The 19,512-nt window shown below is 37.4% G+C and overlaps 1 protein-coding gene across 1 annotated transcript; it reads right to left on the bottom strand.

The window, feature by feature from the left end:
* Positions 1–6,787: 6,787 nt before the first annotated feature.
* Positions 6,788–11,666, bottom strand: LOC143272655 (uncharacterized). Its single transcript, XM_076568427.1, has 5 exons — positions 11,356–11,666; positions 10,760–10,997; positions 7,969–8,079; positions 7,121–7,219; positions 6,788–6,955 (listed from the first exon to the last, which is right to left on the bottom strand). Exons 2-5 carry the CDS (start codon positions 10,970–10,972, stop codon positions 6,788–6,790), a joined length of 591 nt encoding a protein of 196 aa, XP_076424542.1. The 5' UTR covers positions 10,973–10,997; positions 11,356–11,666.
* Between the last annotated feature and the right edge of the window lie 7,846 nt (positions 11,667–19,512).

Raw genomic sequence — 19,512 nt, 5'->3', positions numbered from 1 at the left:
GCTATCCTGGGTTTTTTTTGTTATGCCATATGATGGTGAGTAATATTCTTTCCAAATCTGAAGAATTGTGTTGGGATTTTGATGGGGATTGCATTGAATCTGTAGATTGTCTTTGATAGGATTGCCATTTTTATTATGACAGTCCTACCTATCCCTGAGTATGGGAGATATTTTCATTTTCTGTTATCTTCTTCAATTTCTTTCTCCAGAGTCTTAAAGTTCTTATCATTCAGGTGGTTCACTTGCTTAGTTAAAGTCACCCCAAATTATTTTATATTACTTGTGGCTGTTGTAAAAGGTGATGTTTCTCTGATTTCTTTCTAAGCCCATTTATCATTTGTAGATAGGAGGGCTACTGATTTTTTTTAGTTATTCTTGTATCCTGCCACATTAGTGAACAAGATTATCAGCTATAGGAGTTCCCTGGTAGAATTTTGGGGGTCACTTATGTATACTATCGTATCATCTCCAAATAGTGAAAATTTGACTTATTCCTTTCCAATTTCTATCCCCTTGTTCTCATTTTAGAACTTCAAGTACAATATTGTATAAATATGGGAAGAGTGGATAGCCGTATCTTGTTCCTGATTTTAGTGGAATCACCTTGAGTTTCTCTCCATTTAATTTGATGTTAGCTGTAAGCTTGCTGTAAATTGCCTTTGTTATGTTTAGGTATGTTCCTTGTATTCTTGATTTCTCTAGGACCTTTATCATGAAGGGTGTTGGATTTTTGTCAAAGGCTTTTTCAGTATCTAATGAGATGATCATGTGGTTTTTTTCTTTCTGTTTTTTTTTTTATATTTTGTATTACATTTTTGTATGTTAAACCATCCTTGCATCCCTGAGAAGTCTACTTTGTCATGGTGGATCATTTCTTTTATGTGTTCTTGGATTAGTTTTGCCAATATTTTATTGAGTATTTTTGCATCAGTGTTCATGAGGAAGTTTGTTCTGTAATTCTCTTTCTTTGTTACATCTTTGTGTGGTTTGGATATTAGGGTAACTTTAAAATCATAAAAAGGGGTTGGTAATTTTTCTTCTGTTTCTATTGTGTGGAACAATTTGAAGAGTATTGGAATTAGCTCTTCTTTGAAAATCTGGTAAAATTCTGTGCTGAAACCACCTGGTCCTGGGCTATTATTAGTTGAGAGACTTTTAATGACTGTTTCTATTTCTTTAGGGGTTATTGGTCTATTTAAATAGTTTATCTGGTCTTGATTTAACTTTGGTATATTGTACCTATCCAGAAAATGGTTCCATTTCTTTCAGATTTTCCAATTTTGTGGAGTACAGGTTTTTGAAGTATTATCTGATGATTCTCTGGATTTTTTCATTGTCTATTGTTATGTCTCCCTTTTCATTTCTGACTGTTAATTTAGATGTGCTCTCTCTCTCTCTCTCTCTCTCTCTCTGTTTTTTGGTTAATTTGGATAAGGGCTTGTATGTTTTGTTAGTTCTCTCAAAGAACCAACTCTTTGTTTCATTAATTCATTGTATTGTTCTTTCTTTCTGGAACCCATTGGCTATGGTAGGATGCCTTGCTCTGCCTTGGTACAGTGGGGAGGGGCTTGGTAATGCCTCAGCTGAATTTAGTAGGCTTTGGTGACTTCCCATGGGAGCCCTTTCCCTTTTGGAGGAGAAGATGAAGGATGGGTTGGGAGGGAATCTGGGAGGAGAGCAAGAGGTTGTATGGGTGTGTGATCTGTGACTGATATGTAGAATGAGTAGAAAATTTTCTTAAATTAAAAAATTATAAAAAGACATCTGTTTCATTATTTGTTAGCTGGTGGTTCAAAGTAAAGTCCAAATATACCTCTCTTTCTCTCTCTGTCTCTGTCTCTGTCTCTCTTTCACCTTCTCTCTGTCCCTCACTATCTTCCCCTGTTTCTAACTATCTCTAGATTTCTTTCCCTTAGACACCCTTACACACAGATGGACATTTGAACACATGCATGGGCACACATGTATGTACCAGGATTTACTGACCATCCCCCATGGGAGCCCTTATACTATTGCAGGAATTGATGAAAGATGGATTGGGAGGGAACCTGGGGGAGAGCAAGAGGAGGGATGGCAGTGTGATCTGTGATTGATACGTAGAATGAGTGGAAACATTACTTAAATAAAAATTATTTTTTTAAAAAAGTCTGTTTCATTATTTGTTAGCTTGCCTCTCTCTCTCTCTCTCTCTCTCTCTCTCTCTCTCTCTCTCTCTTTCTGTGTATGTGTGTCTGCCTTTTTCTCTCTCCCTCTCTCCCTCTCTCCCTGTCTCACACTATCTCTAGATTTATTTCTTTCTGTAATACACACTTACACACAGATGGACAGTTGAACACACACACTGGCATACATATACATACATTTAGCAACAGACATTGTACAAGGAGATAGCTAAATATCTTGGTGCTCATGTATATAAGGGTTCTCACCCTCACCATGAGAAAGAATTTCAGTATCATTCACTATGAAAAGATGTTGAGTTGAATTAACAATTAGGTCAAACACACCTCATTTTCATAGTGAGTATTAAGATCAAGGTGCTTCTGGGCATAGGTATAAACATAATTTTTGTCTTATAAAGTAAGTGTTTTCAACATGTCTATGCTAAAATGCATATCTATGCTAAAAATAGTAAACATGTTTGCCCTATGACCATGATTCATATTCTCCTTAGTGGGAGATGGTTTTGATTGCATTAAAATATGTACTCTATCACCTACACAGAAATCATGAACAATGGAACAGTGATGAGCCACATCCAGGTTTGTCAGGCTTTGTAATCTCTAGGTCTAGCCCTCTCAAAATTCTGGGCTCAGACTGAGTAAGACTTAAAGAATATGCAGGGAAGTTGTGGCTTCTCTTCCTATCACATGCCATTTGTATTTCCCTGTCTTTCTAGCCTCAACTAATCCAATGATATAATAGCTATACAGAATAAAGGAGTCACCACTCCTGAAGCCATCTAAGCTATCTGAAATTCATGGAAGTATATGAAAGGAATATGGTTGAAAGACATTTGGAAAAAGGTGTCAATGACCCATGTGGATACCTTGGGGAGATGTGAGCTTTAGATAAGACATCACTATTGCATCATGCAAACAGCAAGAATTATGAAATTACACGTGGAGCTTGATATGTGATTCAGACTCACTTCAGCATCATGGGAAAATCTTTATTTTTATTTAAGGACTTTAATGAAGGTACTCTGAGTCTAATCTAATAAACAGAGCAGAGAGAGAGAGAACTCATAGAACATTTCCAGTCATCCTACAAATCTACTTCAGATTCTATCTTTCACTAGTGACTATGTCAGATATGCAGTTGACAATAACAGATAAGATAGATAATGTTGCCCTAAAGGTCCCAAAGCAGACAGGACCATTCAGATGTCATAAGAATGGCTAAAGGGACCACCAAGGAGTTCAAATATTTCAGAATCCTCATTGGGAGTTTTAAGAGAATGCGTTTCAGTTTTGAAATGTCTTCCAAGTATGAAATATTATGAAATCATTTCTCATACAACAGGATCTACTCTATGAAAGCAAAACTTATCCAGTAGGGGTGAACTGAATTTTTGCTTGTTTAGTAAAAATACCATAGATACTTCAAATTTGGGCAACCTCCATAATTCTTCTTTTGCAAATTATATTTCATCTGCAAATTATTCAAAATATCAGAACTATAAAAATTTGAGTTGTAAAATATTTTATAAAGATATGTACCCTTTGCATTGGCTTTAATTTTATTCTGTACTGCATATAACAGCATTATTCAAACATAATCCTTATGTAAATGGTAAACTAAAGTCCAAAGTATTGGCTTTGTGTGGTGTGGTTGTATAATTATTGCTATGACCTAGACCTGTGCTCATGATATTTTTGTTGTGTCCCAGGAATATGCCTATGGAAATTAGTTAAACAAAAAGGATTTGATGAATCTGCAAGCTGCTTAGGCATATAAGTAAAAACCTAGAAGATGGTGATAGTGATTAGCATGTGATTGAAGATTTAGCCTTATAGACTGAGCCTCAACCTGTAGGATATGAACTTATCTTCCAGTAGAAAATGACAAGGTAGAAAAGAGCTAGAGAACATTAAAATAGTGATTTCCCATGAATGGCCAACTGCTCCCTGGTGAAGAGAATCTTCATAATTCTAGTGTCAAAAGTGATTTGGGAATTGCAGAAATCATCTTGCCAGGCAGTGGTGGCACATGCCTTTAATCTCAGGAGGCACTCGGGAGGCAGAGGCAGGCAGATCTCTATGAGTTCAAGGCCAGCCTGATCTCCAAATTGAGTTCCAGAAAAGTTGCAAAGCTACACAGAGAAACCCTATCTCGAAAAACCGAAGAGAGAGAGAGAGAGAGAGAGAGAGAGAGAGAGAGAGAGAGAGAGAGAGAGAGAATACATTCAGTTTGTTCACTGCTTGACATACAAGTGTGAAGATCTACATTCACATCCTCATTACCCGTATAAATTAAGTGAAACAGTACAATCCACAGGTCAGAAGACAAGAGGATTCTTGGAGCACACGTTGACCATCCAGGCTAACTGGTCTTTTGAGAGATGATCTGTGTGTTGAGTGGGAGACTGTTTATTTCTTGCACAGGAGAACAACCAAGAAAGACACCTGATGTTTATCTCTGGCCTCTGCACAGATTATCCTCTTCTGTGTATACTTGTATTCACAACTAGTCATAGAGCAGAGAGAGAGAGAGAGAGAGAGAGAGAGAGAGAGAGAGAGAGAGAGAGAGAAATGGAGAAATATCTTATATGATGTGAGAGTCTATTAGGGGAACTGAATCTGAAATTTCCCTCTGGATTCTCAGATCATGAACAACTATTAATATATAATATGTAAATATACTATTAGCATATATATATGTATCTAACACATTTGATAAATATTAAATATGTGATAATATATAGTACATTATTTCTTTCAGTGTGTACATACATCTGTACACAAAGATGGTCCATGATGTTCCTCTTCATGTGTGAAGTCTCCTTATAATCCCCTATCAAGAACAGGAAGATTCTTCTGATTCATCATTTTCTTTAAAGAATAAACTAATAGGACTAAGGAAAAGCCTATGGTCATTGAACTCGTCTGATGGGAATGCTAGCATCTGTTTTATTGTCACTTGAAATTGATTTTAAAATGGTGCTTGTAGACCAAGACCCACAACCTAATTTATAACCCCAGACTCGAGTCTGAGGATCTAATGGCCTCAACTGGAGCTTCTTTTCCCTCATCTCAAGGACTTTTGATAAATAACTTAAATTATAAAAGAATGGCTTAGAGACTTCAAAAGTAGTAGTTCATAGAAGAGGATGGTGTCAATTCATGATAACCCTTGTTGTTCAGACTCTGAATCTTTTGAATTCTTGGCCAGTAACTCTCAGATTAGAACCTCCTGTTTTCACTTTGAATCAGGGTTTTCTACACTGTCCCCAGGAAAACTTCCTAAAGTAATTGGGAGCTAAAGTAGATTAAAGAAATGGTCTCTGCAGGCAAAGTGTGAGTGCTTCTTCCCTCTGCCCTGCAATGAAGGAAAGATAGTGAGGGAGGACTGTGAGAATGAGGATGTTAGATCAAGTCTTCCATATGGGGCACTAAAATGTTGCCTGTAACCAAAGTGGTACTGTTTCAGGAGAATTGTCCATACAGCCAATCCACCATGCCAATAAAGCAACCTTGAATCAAAGAGTCAGCAATTGGATGCCTAGGTTAGACATAAAATTCTTAAAGGATTTTGTAGGGGCTAAGACAGGACAGGAAGAGAGGAGGAAGAGGAGTTCTAGGGATTTTCTACTGTGGGGGCATTCAGGAAAAGCATGGCAAGAGGGTCAGCCAATTGCTCTGCTTTCCTTGATTTTATCAAATCATTATCTCAAATTCTGACTCCCATGTTTTTATTAAACTAGAACAAAATAGATAATCGGTGCATCTGGCAGCCTCATGGCACTGAGTTTTTGTAACTGGCAAATATGTCCTATTATGAGATGGAAGATAGTCTAGTATATTTCAGTCTTTATGTAGAAAGTCAGAACCCACTGTCTATCTGGACACTGGATATGAAGAAAAAAAATCATCCCCACCCCAGTTGCCCAAGGTGTATGGGATGGATGCTCAGGGTTCTGGGTCCTATCACCCTGTCTCAACTATACACAAGTATGTATGCACATGCACACACACACACACACACACACACACACACACACACACAAACACACTTTACTCTGCACACTGTTATCTAAAGCTCTTCACAAACATATGAGGACATTAACTGTTACGTGAGAACCAGTGTCAATTTGAGAAACACAGCATGCTCTTCAACATGTTAGCTCTCCACACTCACTTGACACTTGCATCATCTGTGATACTGATACATTTTCTGAATCATTTTCAAAGTGACCATAAATGTTCCAAGATGAGAAACAAAGTTCTTTCTTCTGATCATTCTTCAGAAAGAAGTACACATGGGTTATGGATACCATCGCTTTCTGAACCCTGTTCACTTCCACAGGCGATGCTGGATGCCTGACACACAATGTGGGTAAGTTGCTTTAGGTCCTGTCTGTTTGATCCCATTTCCCTAAAAACTATGAGAAATCATCAAGTCAAATCCAATAACAATAGACGCATTCTATTTTTATTGATCAAAACACAGGCACACCATGTGGGGCTTGCAATGGTGAAGATCAACGAATAGAGAAGAAAAGAAAAGGTGGAAAGTTCCTCAGGCATGCACAACTTGGTTGCAGTAGATGGGATTCCTGACATCTTCACAATGGAGTGAGATCCGTAGGGGCTGTTGGATCCATCTGAGTTTTGGAGTTCTTCAAGAAACGTGTATAAGAATGGTAACACAGCACACTCTTGCTCACACCCTCAGACACTTTGATAGTTGACTGTCTCCACACTCTCCCCACACAAGAATATATGTTCACCTCCTGAACATGAACCATGAACAAAAACATTCCCAGATATCATAAAAAGGTGCTTGCAATCACAATGTTAGTCTTTCAGCAGAGGTTCTTTTGTGAACTACCAGCATACCTTCTGGTCATCCGGATGTTGACTGAAGGAGCAGTTGGACAGTTCAGACAGGAACTTACTGCATGGTTTGTGGTTTTGGCTCCAAAGTCCATATATATATATATATATATATATATATATATATATATATATATATATATATATATAAATTCTAGGTTCTTTAGAAGAAGAACAGGATTCATTACTGTACTGGGACTAAGTTTCCATGTGTGCAGTAGCTTTATGTTATGGATGGTATTTATTTGCTCAGGGTTTATGCCAGAATTCCTCAGCTGCTAGAACCATTACCCACACAGCATACAAGACACATCTTCCACAGAGATGTCTGCACACCTCACTTGCAACTGGTTTTCTGTGCAACTTAGACAAGGTGTGTTGTGCGGATGAGGAAGAAGAAGCCAGGGCAGATGAGAGAAACAGCCCATTCAGTGGAATCAGAAATTGAAAGCCCAACTAGCAGTACAGGTTAAGGACACTGGAAAAAGAAGAGGTAGGCATGACTAAGTCAGGGGATGGGGGCATGACTGCAGAGCATTGGCCTTTACTGGGCTATATTCTGTGAGGGAGATCCTGAGAGCTTTTCATGCTGTGATTTAACTAATGCCTTCAACCCAGAAAGTGCCCCTACAATGGTGTCCTTTCAGTATGAAGACTTCCAAGGTAAACACACTTAGAAACTTAAGTCAGTCCTTTGTGCATATACTCCTCTTCTAATAAACAAGGACACAGAACTGCATTAGTTTGATCATATATATCTCCATGTGAAACAGTTTCCATTTATGAATCACCATTTTACTGCACATTTCCAGACTGACCCTCACAGATTCTCTCAACATATCCTATACAAACAGAAGTCCATTTGCCCTCTGAATGCTTGACTAACCCTTGGTGATTATCAAATACATACGTGAATCTGAGTAAATTTGGGTTTTAAAGGACATTCGTCTAAGACAGATTCAGCCCAGGTACATGTTGTTCGTCTTAGTTCTACTTCACCATAGGTCATATAACGTATACCCTATATGAAAAAGAATAATTTTTATGTTTAGTCTAGTGTCCAAGTTTACAAGCATGCATTGAGTTTTCTTCTGGAGGCAACACGGCTTGCCATGGGGCCATGATTGAATTTATGAACTTACAGAATTACAGTCATGGTAGGTAGGATAAACCATTCCTTAACCTACAAACATGGATTTTCCCCGAGCAGTAACAAAAACTCTGGGATTCGGTATGGGGATATTAATCCTGGTAACCACAGTACAGAAAGCAGCAATTCTTGTTTAGTCTGGGAAGGCTGACTGTGAGCTAGTTACTCACCTTCACATCACTGACAGTCCCAGCATTTAACACAGGGATTCTCTGTTTTTCTCATCATGGAGTCTCCACACTTCAATTAACAGAAGAATTTGGGACGCTTTATGCAAGGCGACATTTCAGGCTAAATGAGTAAAGCCTTTTAAAGCCTCCTTCTAAGTGGTTGCTGATGTTCCTATATCTCAACAAATGTCACTAATCTGCTTAAGAAATTAACAAAAAGAATTTGCCATTTCAATTGCAAAAGGCAACTCAGAAGAAACTTATCCGGACACTGGGGAAAACAGAGTCTGAGTTACTAGACCTCCTCTCAAGGAACCAGGTGTGATCTCATGATTCCAGTGTTGCTCCTTTTTCTGTCTGTTAAGTGAGACTCACAGACACACTGACCAATAATCAACTTTGTTCTCCCTGTTTTGCCATAGTTAACAAATATCCAGTCTAGAACAAACTGTAGCAACCAAGACAGGTTGGATATGGTGTCAAGTAAAAGCCAGATGTGCTCTGTAGCAGGAGAAATGAGCTGACAGTCACTCATCTGCATTTTCATGGGATGGCACAAAGGAGATCCACATACCAGCTGACACTTCTGTTGTGACTGTGTCCATGTGTTCTGAGTACATACTTCCATTTAGTATTAATTCCAAGTTAACTCTGGTTTTGAAATACCTTGTCATTTAAGCATTGCCAACACATCTCATGGAAACTGATCTGTTAAGAACCTATCTCAAACTTTCTAACAGAGACTGCCTACAAGGCAGATATATCCCCACAGTGAGTAACTGCTTCCCTAGAATTTGGGTACAATGTATTTATCTCAGAGTTGAGACACTAGTTCCTAATTCCTGCTACAATATCATTTACAAGACACTGTGTAGAGTAGAAGAAGGATCCACAGGATGGTTTGTAGTCCTAATTTTTAAAACCATTAAGTGGAATTGCTTAATATCCTTCACCAGTCTTTCAGATGTCTCCATTCAATCCACACAGATAATCACCCTACTGAAAAGAGCACACATGTATTCTCTGAAATGTGACTTTATGCTCTTTCAGTATAAGACAGTGTATATTTACAGACTAGAAGACTAGAGCATGACAGCCTTATCTCATTATGGGGGACAATCATTGTATATTAGGATCATGGCTGACCATAACCGGGACAAAAGGTGGTTAGCCACACTGGGATAGACCCTTCCTCAATACCTATGTTAGATAAGTACCTCAAGGTCCACATACACAAATAAGCATCAGGGACAGGGACTAAAATCTATTCTTGATATATTCATCAGTGTGCATCAGCAAACTGTATGTAAAGGTAAGTATATCAGAATCTGTACACTGATTCTTGATTTTCCTGGAATGAATACTATCATATATAGAACAACATTTTCTGCCTGAACCATATGGAGTATTGTTTTTTAAAGGAAATTCAGAAAATTAGTATAGATAAACATAGAGACCCAAATACCCATGCACTAAGCAACAGCAAGAATAATACAGCAAACATAACCACATATAACACTACAGAGAAGGGTATAATATCCACAGGTTTGCTGTGAGATACTAAACCAGTGTCACTGGAAATCTACCATCACACAATAATCAGAATTTTAAGGAAGTCTGTCAAGAGTGCTCAGTAAATACAAATGTTTGCCATCTTTACTGAAGATTGGCAAGCAGGAATCTTTGAATTTGTCCCTACAATTCACATGATAGGAGTAAACATCTAAAGACTCTAAGGTTTCTACTAACCTCCACATATTTACCTGGCTAACTGATATCCAGACATACATACACACACACACACACACACATACACATACACACACACTATAAGAAATATCCATAAATGTAAAAAAATGTATAAAAGATGTTAAAGAGTACCAAAAAGATCCTTCCTGTATGATCATTAATTTTTCTTTGTTTTTCTTTCTGTATGATCATGAATTCATTGGTATACACTGGGTGTTTATGCCAGGGAGCTAACCCAAGAAAAACATAACTGTTTCCCTGAACTATATTGTTGGTTCCTTCTGACAGTGGGCACCTGGAAATAGAAATACAGGGAGAGTAGCAATTTCTATGCAAAACTCCCTGCCTAGTATTCTTGTTGAACCAATGGTGAGCATCCTTCAGGAGATCCTTGAAGACTTAGATATAAATACAAAAAAAAAACCCATGGACAAAGTTTGACATAGAAGTATGCATTCTACAAGATATAATCTGATGAGCCCTACCTTGGGCTATTGGTATTAATGAAAGAACGTTGTACATTGTACAATTGGTATGGTTGCAGCAAGACTGAACAGGCTGAGCGTAGGAAGAAGGGCAAGATTTCATATGGATAAGTCCATACTATCTCTTATGTTAGGACAAGTACTCACCTTAAGTCTGTCGCTCATTATTTTGCTGATGTATGTGCCATTGCTGCGGAGATTGTAAATAATGTTGATGATATCCAATGCAAATTGCTTAGGAATTTCTGGTAAAACATATGTGATTACTATATCAATGTAGTTTCTCTTTGCATGACTGGAGTCCAGGAGCAGGATCAAGGTGGCCTGTAGAATCAGTGAGCTCCACAGGGTTTTGCCCATGGTCTACTCAAATATGTAGCTGGAGCTTCAACAAAGCAGAGGATTCAAGGTTTTTTGGTAGCAAGTAGAGCCACACTGTATTATATCTTGACTGCCACGGTTAGCCACACCCTCCACATACACCCCTCTTTTCCTACCTCCTTATCTCTATCTTTGCCAGATCCTCCCCCTTTGGACACTCCTCATCTCAATCCTCCCTTTTGGGATTCAACCAATTCTCCTAGCCACTCAACACAGACTGTCCCAAATATCCAGTCGTTTCTCAGCTTTCCAGTTTAGGTTCACCCTGGTTTCTGTAATGGTAATATATGTGTCTGGCTATCAGACACTTGAATCTTCATTCTTTATTTCTTTAGAAATTTCTAACATAACTCTTGCATTACCTGTGTCTTAGAATTCATTGGTGTCCTTGAGTTCCTGGTTCAAGATCTGGAATCCCTCCTAGTCTCTTACATCAGAGTTTGGAGCAATCCTCATCTTTAACTTCCTTTGATACTTCTTTTCCAAACCTACAGAGTTAACCTCTACTTTGGAAAGGATATACTGTTTGTTTTTTCAAGACTCATAAGCACCATTCAGTCAACATACTCTCAGTAGTTATTCCTGAGCCAAATCCCACAGCCTACAGATAGATCACCTGTTACTGAACCTTGGGAAGGTCTGCAGAAATATTATATGAGACATTATACAACTAATACTTACCAGTAGACACCGCGTGTTCCAAAACACTGAACATTTTTATACTGCCCTTTTTGTATTAATGCTAATAATAATGTAATGTTAATATTTAATATCAACAGTGCCAAAACATTAGAGTTAGACTTGGATACAGTTCAATGCCTGTCCTAAAGGTCCAGGTACACCAAGTAATTTCCTTTTAATTATTTATTTATTTAATTTGAAAATCTTAATTTACTATAACCATAGTACTCCAAAATGTGCTTACCCAATGTTTTAGACCCTTGTCATACATAAAGTCACAGGGTCAAGAAGTCCTGGAATGAGTGCCTAAACCATAAGAGAAGATTTAAAAGTTACCTCTCTTAAATTTTTCTTTATTTTTTTTGTGAAAGAAACAAAAACCTGCCCAATGCATGAAGTAATATTATGTGAATTACACAAACAGAAGTATAAATTATAAAAGGAATTATGCAAAACAAATAACTTATAAAACATGGATAGCCATCATTTCTTCTTAAATTACATTCAGCCAATACCTTAAACTTCAAATATCACAAATGACAAAGGACCAAATCCTTTTGCAAATATTCCTTTCCACAGTTTCAAATTTGGTCTTTTAAGTTGGTGAAGGATCATATATTTGGTCCAGATCTCTGCCCCTTGTTTTTGTAGTACTGCTCTCCTGGATTCAAAGCCTCATGTTATCTTTAACTCATACTTCTTCATGAGAATTTGACTATTTTCCACCTGACTGGTGAAGTTATGATACTCATCTAACAGAAGAAGAGTGACTCACACATTTGGCATGATGATGACATACTGGAAATTTTTATTTTGTTGTTTCTGGGTTTTCTGTCCATAAAATTTGTTAGGAAGTACCTAATGTACATTCTTTAAGATGTTAAACACTGTTCTAAACTGTTTTATTTTGGTTTTTACTCTATATTTTCTAGTGACCCTCTTTTCTGTCCACGGAGGAATTTTTTTGGGAATAATCTTGAGAAGGCCTCTGTGGATGCCAATGGTTCTGAATTCAAGACAATAGTGTCTCTGTCATGACTATGAGAAGGAGTTCAACAACACTTGCAACCCATCACCTTGTAACACTGGGACTGTGCTCTCTCCACCAACCAGGGATTTGCAGTTACTGCCTTTATTGGTAAAGCACAGCAAGGGAAAACACTGTAACACAGAAGGTATTGAAGTCTTATCTATTTCCTGTGGAGTCTCAACATGTTACTTTACAAACAATCTTCTAGAATATGAGACAACCCAAGAGAGAGAAGGGAATTAAAATGGAAAGGAGCCAGGAACCAGAAGACTGCAATGTCTACCCTATCCACTAACAACAGAAACACACTTCCATTCAAGGAGTGAGTGAGAGCTGTTACAAAAGGTATTGTTTATGTGTCAAGTGTCTTGTAGAGTCAAAGTTGCAGCTCTGATGTCATCAGGAAACCAAGACAAATAATTTTCTTACACTACCCTTTTCTGAAACACATATACAGGATAAATGGTCAAGGTTTGTTCACTAGTTACCATACACAGTGAACTCTCATTCTTCATCTTCTCTTCAATTTCCCATTCCTGTCACCTTCCTGTCTAGTAGCTGGAGAGTTTTCTCTCCAGCTCCCACCAACCTCGCCAGTCCTGGAGCACACTTATAAAATAAATACACAGACACTTATATTATTTAAACTGATTGGCCTAATGGCTCAGGCTTCGAGGTATCTAGTTCTTCTATCTTAAATTAACCCATTTTTATTAATCTTTGCCACGTGTCTCATGGCTTACCGGTACCTCACATCTTGCTCATCATGGAGGCAGCTCACAGGTCTCACTCCCCCAGCCTTCCACTCCCCTGAATTCTCCTCTCTCCTTGTCCCACCTATACTTCCTGCCTTGCCACTGGCCAATCAGTGTTTATTTATACAGAGTGATATCCACAGCACTGTCCTAACTACATTTTCCTTTTAACAGTCATGGTGATTTGTATTATTTTTTTGGCCACTCATTTTACCTGGATTTTGTTTTTGTTACCACATTTTTAAATGTATCCACTGGATCCTAGTGGAGCTGAATGTTGGGTATACAATGGAAAACAATGCATATCCCTTTCTCAGAATCTACCAGAAGTCCTCAGTTCAGTGGGGAGGTGTAATGGCCCTCAAGCCTATCACTGATCCATGATTTCTGTTGACAAATGTCTTGTGTGGGCCTTGTACAGGCCATATCAGTTGCCTTGAGAACAATTTTGCAAAGCCCAAGTGATACCTGAAGGATAAAATGTAGCAGCTGTTTTTTTTTTTTTTTCATTTTTATGCCTTTCTGCTATTTCTCCTCCCATTTTCTGGTGTTCCCTGAGCCTTTTGTTTGGGTTAAAAACCATTTTGTTTATGGAATAACATTCATCTGTAATTTCTTTTAAATTCCTTGACTAGTCATTGGTTCATTGCCCTTCAGTTCTGTAACCCCTCCAGCACCCAAGAGAGGTTCATGTAATGGAACCACAACATTTCCTTTCAGAGAATCCTAACCTGACCTGAATTGCACTTACTCAAGGGATTTCTGAAACTGGAAAATCACACTCTCTAGTATCTGCTACGCTTTGTCTTTCAGACTTGAGATCAAGTACCACATCATATCATGATTATCCATTCTGTTGCAATCTCTGTATGGAGACTTGATTCTTTGGCCAAAGCAGCAGTATTATTTTTTCCATTGGTTATGATTTATTGGAAATATTCCCTGCATATTTGTTTTGAAAGAAACTCATATAGCAGAATTCTCAGTGTAGGCACTTACCTTTCAAAGAAGTACAAATTTCCCACACTGTAGTCCTAGCTGGTTACAGCCTTGTACTGTGAGTAGCTTTCTTAGTATTCCACTCAGCACAGAGCATGAGGTTTCTTTGAAACAGTCACAGCCCCTTCTCCAGAACATTCCTTTCTTAGACTTTACACTTATTCATGTTGTTTTCCTCAACAAACATTTCTTTTCCTATTTTAGTATGCACTATCTTGGTGGTTTTTTTTTAATTCTGGACCTCAAAAAGTGTGGCAGCTTGCAATAAATATTTAAAGAGCTAGTTCTTTCCAATGGGGGAAATTTCCATTCCCCAACCCATTATTATTACATGTAAAGTCAACCTCCATGAAGTCCTCAGCACAGAATCAAATGCTTATAAATTGTTTGCCAGATTACTACTGCAGTAACCTCTTGCCCATTTCCCCATAATGGCATTTTTCTGATCTTCACATGAGTCAGACTTCCTACTGTACATAATTCTCTGAGCAGTTTATTTTTCCAAACTCTATCAAGAAGAGCCCCTAAACTCTTCTTACAGCATCTGAGCGATTTCCTATCCTATAGTTGAAAACTCTTTCTCATTTGTCCCACAGACAACTTTTAAAGAATTACAAATCATATGGACCTGTTTGTCAGATCAATGGTCCTATTTTTCAATCCCCATTTTCTAACTTAATTACTTTCCCACTGCTGTTATAAAATCAGTGTAAGCATTCATTGCCTTAGTCTTATATTCAGGTCCATGTTTTTCTTATAAAGAGAGAAAAATCATATGAATTTCACTGTGTATCTCACCACTTTTACTCTAAGTATGATTGAGTTCATAGAGTTTTCCTGATTAAAAAAATACATGATATCAATCCACAGAAGTCTAAAATTGATTCATGGGTCAGTAATTTCAGAATCTCTTTTTATTTTTATGATACAGAATGCTTTCTATACACTCTGTAAACAAAATATTTTTACAAGATATCTTTAGTTTTCTCTGAAAACCTATGTGCACACATAAACATAAAAATCCCTTTCAATTTATGTACTCAGTTCTTCGGAAGGGACAACATTATCAAACAAGTGTTTAAAAAGTAATTATTTTGATGATGGTTAATGTTTTGGTTAGTCATGTTATCTGAGGATTAAACAGCTAAGGTAAAGTGTGAGGACTAAAAGGCAAATGGGTGAAAAGAGATTACTTAGCTTACACATCCTTATTTTAGTACAACATTGAAAGAAGACAGAAAATGAAATAAATGGGAGGAATTGGAAACAAGAGGTGAATCATAGGCAATGGAGGGGTCCTGCTTACTGATTTGCCTCACATGGTCTGCTTCTCCTGCTTTCTCATATAATTAATGGCCACCAGCCAATGTATTTTGAAACGTGGAAGTGACTGGTTCTCTCTCATCAATACCTAATTAATAAAATGCCCTGCAGGCTTCCAAGCATCTTGATTTTATAAATGCATTTTCTGAAGAGTATTTTCCTTCTCTCTAGTGATTGTAGCTTTTGTAAAGTTAAAATAAATATAGCCAGCCTACTTGTTGCCTTCTAAAGGAACTTACTTGAACTTTTTTCCCCACATAAACATTCTTGTATATGTTTGGTGTGTTTTTCTGTGTTCTCTTAATTCTCCCATGAGTTTCCTACAGACTCTTTACCCATCAAGGAGTGTACTTTCTATAATTTGATGCTGGTTATTCTATTGTAGTCATGGGACTTTGTTCGCGGCATTGTTGAACTGTCTATTTATTCTCCATTGATCCTGGTTATATTGTCATACTGAATTCTGTTTTTGTCTCATCCTTACATTTCTGTCTTTTCAATACACCAATTCTTTCAATTTCAAGATTTTCCACATTTAAGCAAAAAATGACAGAATTCTCCCTGCCATTGTTTTCCACACAAGTTTATGTTTCAGGTTACCTTCTTTAGAATGTATCAAAAACTTTCCACTCCTCTGTATTAAAGGTTAGGTTGATGAATATCCTCTATCACATCTGATTTTTCTCTGTCTTCACTTTACTTTTCTCATGGGTTCCAAGTTATTGAATTGCAGCAGGGGCTCTTTACTACAGATCTAATTGGGCTCTCTAAGTGTTAGCCTATAGTTCATAGCAGATGGCAAGCCAGTGCTGCCATCTCATCTTTTCTTTCATTCAATTTAACTGCACATCAGAGGCTAATATAAAAGATCCTGGCTGTTTGTCCTGTTCCCACGGTGGTTACTTCTGTACACAAGAAAGCTTCTCTGCATCAGCTTACTTATTAGCTCATAGTAGACTTACTCAGGCCTCTTGTGAGGAGCATCTTTGTCAAGTCTCCTATGTGATTCTCTAATCTAAAAAAGACAAAGTATTCTCTTTATAGCACTCATGAGTACCATTCTACCCATTTGTTCAATATGCTAGCCCATGTTGAAATTTTGTTTTTCAAACACATTCCTTCATTACACCAAATTCAGACTCATTCAGGTTCTCAGGGCAAAGGCTAAATATTCCAGATTCATTGCCAGAATATAACTGTAATGGTCTCTAACCTATTACCCAATGTTAGCATTGTCATTCTCTGACATCCTATAGCTAGATTTCCACTGTTCATAATTCCCTAAGAATTCTGGTTTCCCAAACTCCTTCCAGCATGGACTATTATGTACTCCTTAGAGCATCTGAAGCCTTTTCTATTTCATATCTGGAAATTTTTCCCTTTCCTCCACAGACAACTTTTAAGTGACTAAGAATCATATGGTCATGTGCATCATAGCCATGGCTGTACTTCTAATTTTCCTTTTTCTACATTAGTTTCTTTCCCAATTTCAATGATAAAAATATCAAGAAAAAATCAATGCATGTAAGCAATGGCTTTTTATGACTTGGGTTTCAGCAATTATGTTCTACTATGCCAGATCAGGCATGATGCACGAAGGTGAGTCTGGATGGCCACATTGCATCTGCAGTAAAGTAGCTTAGCGGGGAGTGTGTGGGAAATGGAAGAAGTCTTGAGGGAATATGTAAAGAATTGATGAAGTGCTGGGTTAATGTTTGTTGTTAACTTGGACAGAGGTTTTCCAGGTTTCTAATCCCTCAGACTCGGGTGACCTAGGAAATCCTTTTTCTGGTGGAGGCTCAAGTATGGTACAAGTATGAGCGTTTGAATTTAATAACCAGAGTATACAAAAATTAGCAACCTCAGTATCTATTTCCCATATTAGTAAAACATGAAATTGCTTGTGTAGATACCTCCTTCAAAAACTATTTACTTCCTCCTTCTTGTGCTGCAAATGAGCCCAAGGAAATTTAGGGTTGTTAAGTACATGTTCTCCTCTATCAAACTAAGCATATCCCACTTGATCCCAGCTTTTGGTACTTGTTTCTATGTGTCTGTACTTTCTCCAGTTTTCACCAGCACAGCCAGATATGCAGAAACAAGCTGTGCAGGACTAGATGGGGGTTGGTTAATAAACTTGAATTCCACTAAAATGATAAACATTCTTCAGTAAGACTCCACATCCTAAAGGTTTCACAACTATCCTGGATAGCTTTTCTTAGATAGTAATTCAGACTAGAGAAAGTTACAGCAAGATTAATGTGTGTAAGAACACAGTGTGAGAGGAAGACTGGAAGCAAAACTGTACCAGGTCTTCATGCAAAGGTCGGTATATCCAGTCACCTGGTAAGTTGTGATTTTTTTGTGCAAGACACCTCCCTTCATGGGGCACTTATATGTCCACTGAGTCCCTAATACAATCTTTCCTTATGAGGCACAAAATTCTGGGACTGAATAACTTCTTAACTTAGAGGTACAACTTTGCACTAATTATTTTCCCTGTGATATAATGGGTTTCTTTATCTGTGACTTCCATGGCCAGCATAAAAAAACATAACATTTTTCTTCATATCTCCTCAGACCTGGCAGCTATGGGAATTCTCCTTTGCCTATACTGTTTTTTTTTCTGTCAACTTATATGAAAAAAAGACCTTCTAATTTCTTCAGTGTGTATTTTACATTTTTTTAATTAATACAATTAAGAACTCCAAAGGGTCACTTCAGTGTAACCTTTAACAATCTACTAGAAACCAAATGTTTAAATACATGAGCCTAAAGGGGCATAGCATCTTGAACAACAACAAACAGTTGTGGAATCACATCTTGAGTGTAGTTAGACTGTAAGCAAGTATTGTTTATGAACATGCTCTCTTGACTTGCTTGAGTACACTGAGGCCTAGTGCTTTTGTGTTTTGCCTTTATCGGTAGGGTGGCAGAAGTTACTCTGCTGCTACAATTCCTACCCTGACATATCTGTAGCTTTGATTTCCACCAAAAACTCAGTCTTTCTGCCTCCACCATGTAAGTGCTGGGTCATTATAGTTTTTGTGTTAGTCATTGTAAGTTTGCTTTGCTGAAGAATGTAAACACCTATCAACATGTACACTGTGTTGATATTATTCGTAACTTGTTTTGTAGTTGATCTGAGCTTAGTCATATTCATGGTAAATCCTGCAACTTTTCTCTAATTCCAAAAAGAAAGTATATGGGCAAGGAATGTTAGAAACACCACATTTAGAAATTTTCTATAATGACTTATCATAGTTACATTCTAGTTTACTTTTTTGAATGACAAATCCACACAGAAATTACTAGATTATGCTCTCTCCTTTATAAAACATATAATTTGTTCATATTTTTCATTATATAGCACTACACTCTTGATGTTTTAGAGTTAACTGGGTCTTGTCCTTTCTACTGTAATCAACTGAGTATCATCTCTGTAGTGCTGATTCTAGAACTTTTTTAACCTTTAGACTTATGTTGAAGAAATAATTGGGAAACTTCCCTCCTACAAAAGATCTAGAGTTAAGGTTTTAAATCTGTTAGTCTCATGTTCCCCTTGTAGTCATCAGAAAGCTCTTCGGTTTCAAACAAAGCTAACTTTTATTTACATAGAAATGGACATCGTGTGTGTGTGTGTGTGTGTGTGTGTGTGTGTGTGTGTGTGTATGTGTGTATACATATATGTATATATATGTGTGTTTTATATATATATATGTATATATATA

The sequence above is a fragment of the Peromyscus maniculatus genome, chromosome 4, assembly GCF_049852395.1.
Source record: "Peromyscus maniculatus bairdii isolate BWxNUB_F1_BW_parent chromosome 4, HU_Pman_BW_mat_3.1, whole genome shotgun sequence".
NCBI lineage: Eukaryota > Metazoa > Chordata > Mammalia > Rodentia > Cricetidae > Peromyscus > Peromyscus maniculatus.
Note: the sequence above shows the minus strand (reverse complement) of the source record. Positions and strands in the feature narration are given on the sequence as shown.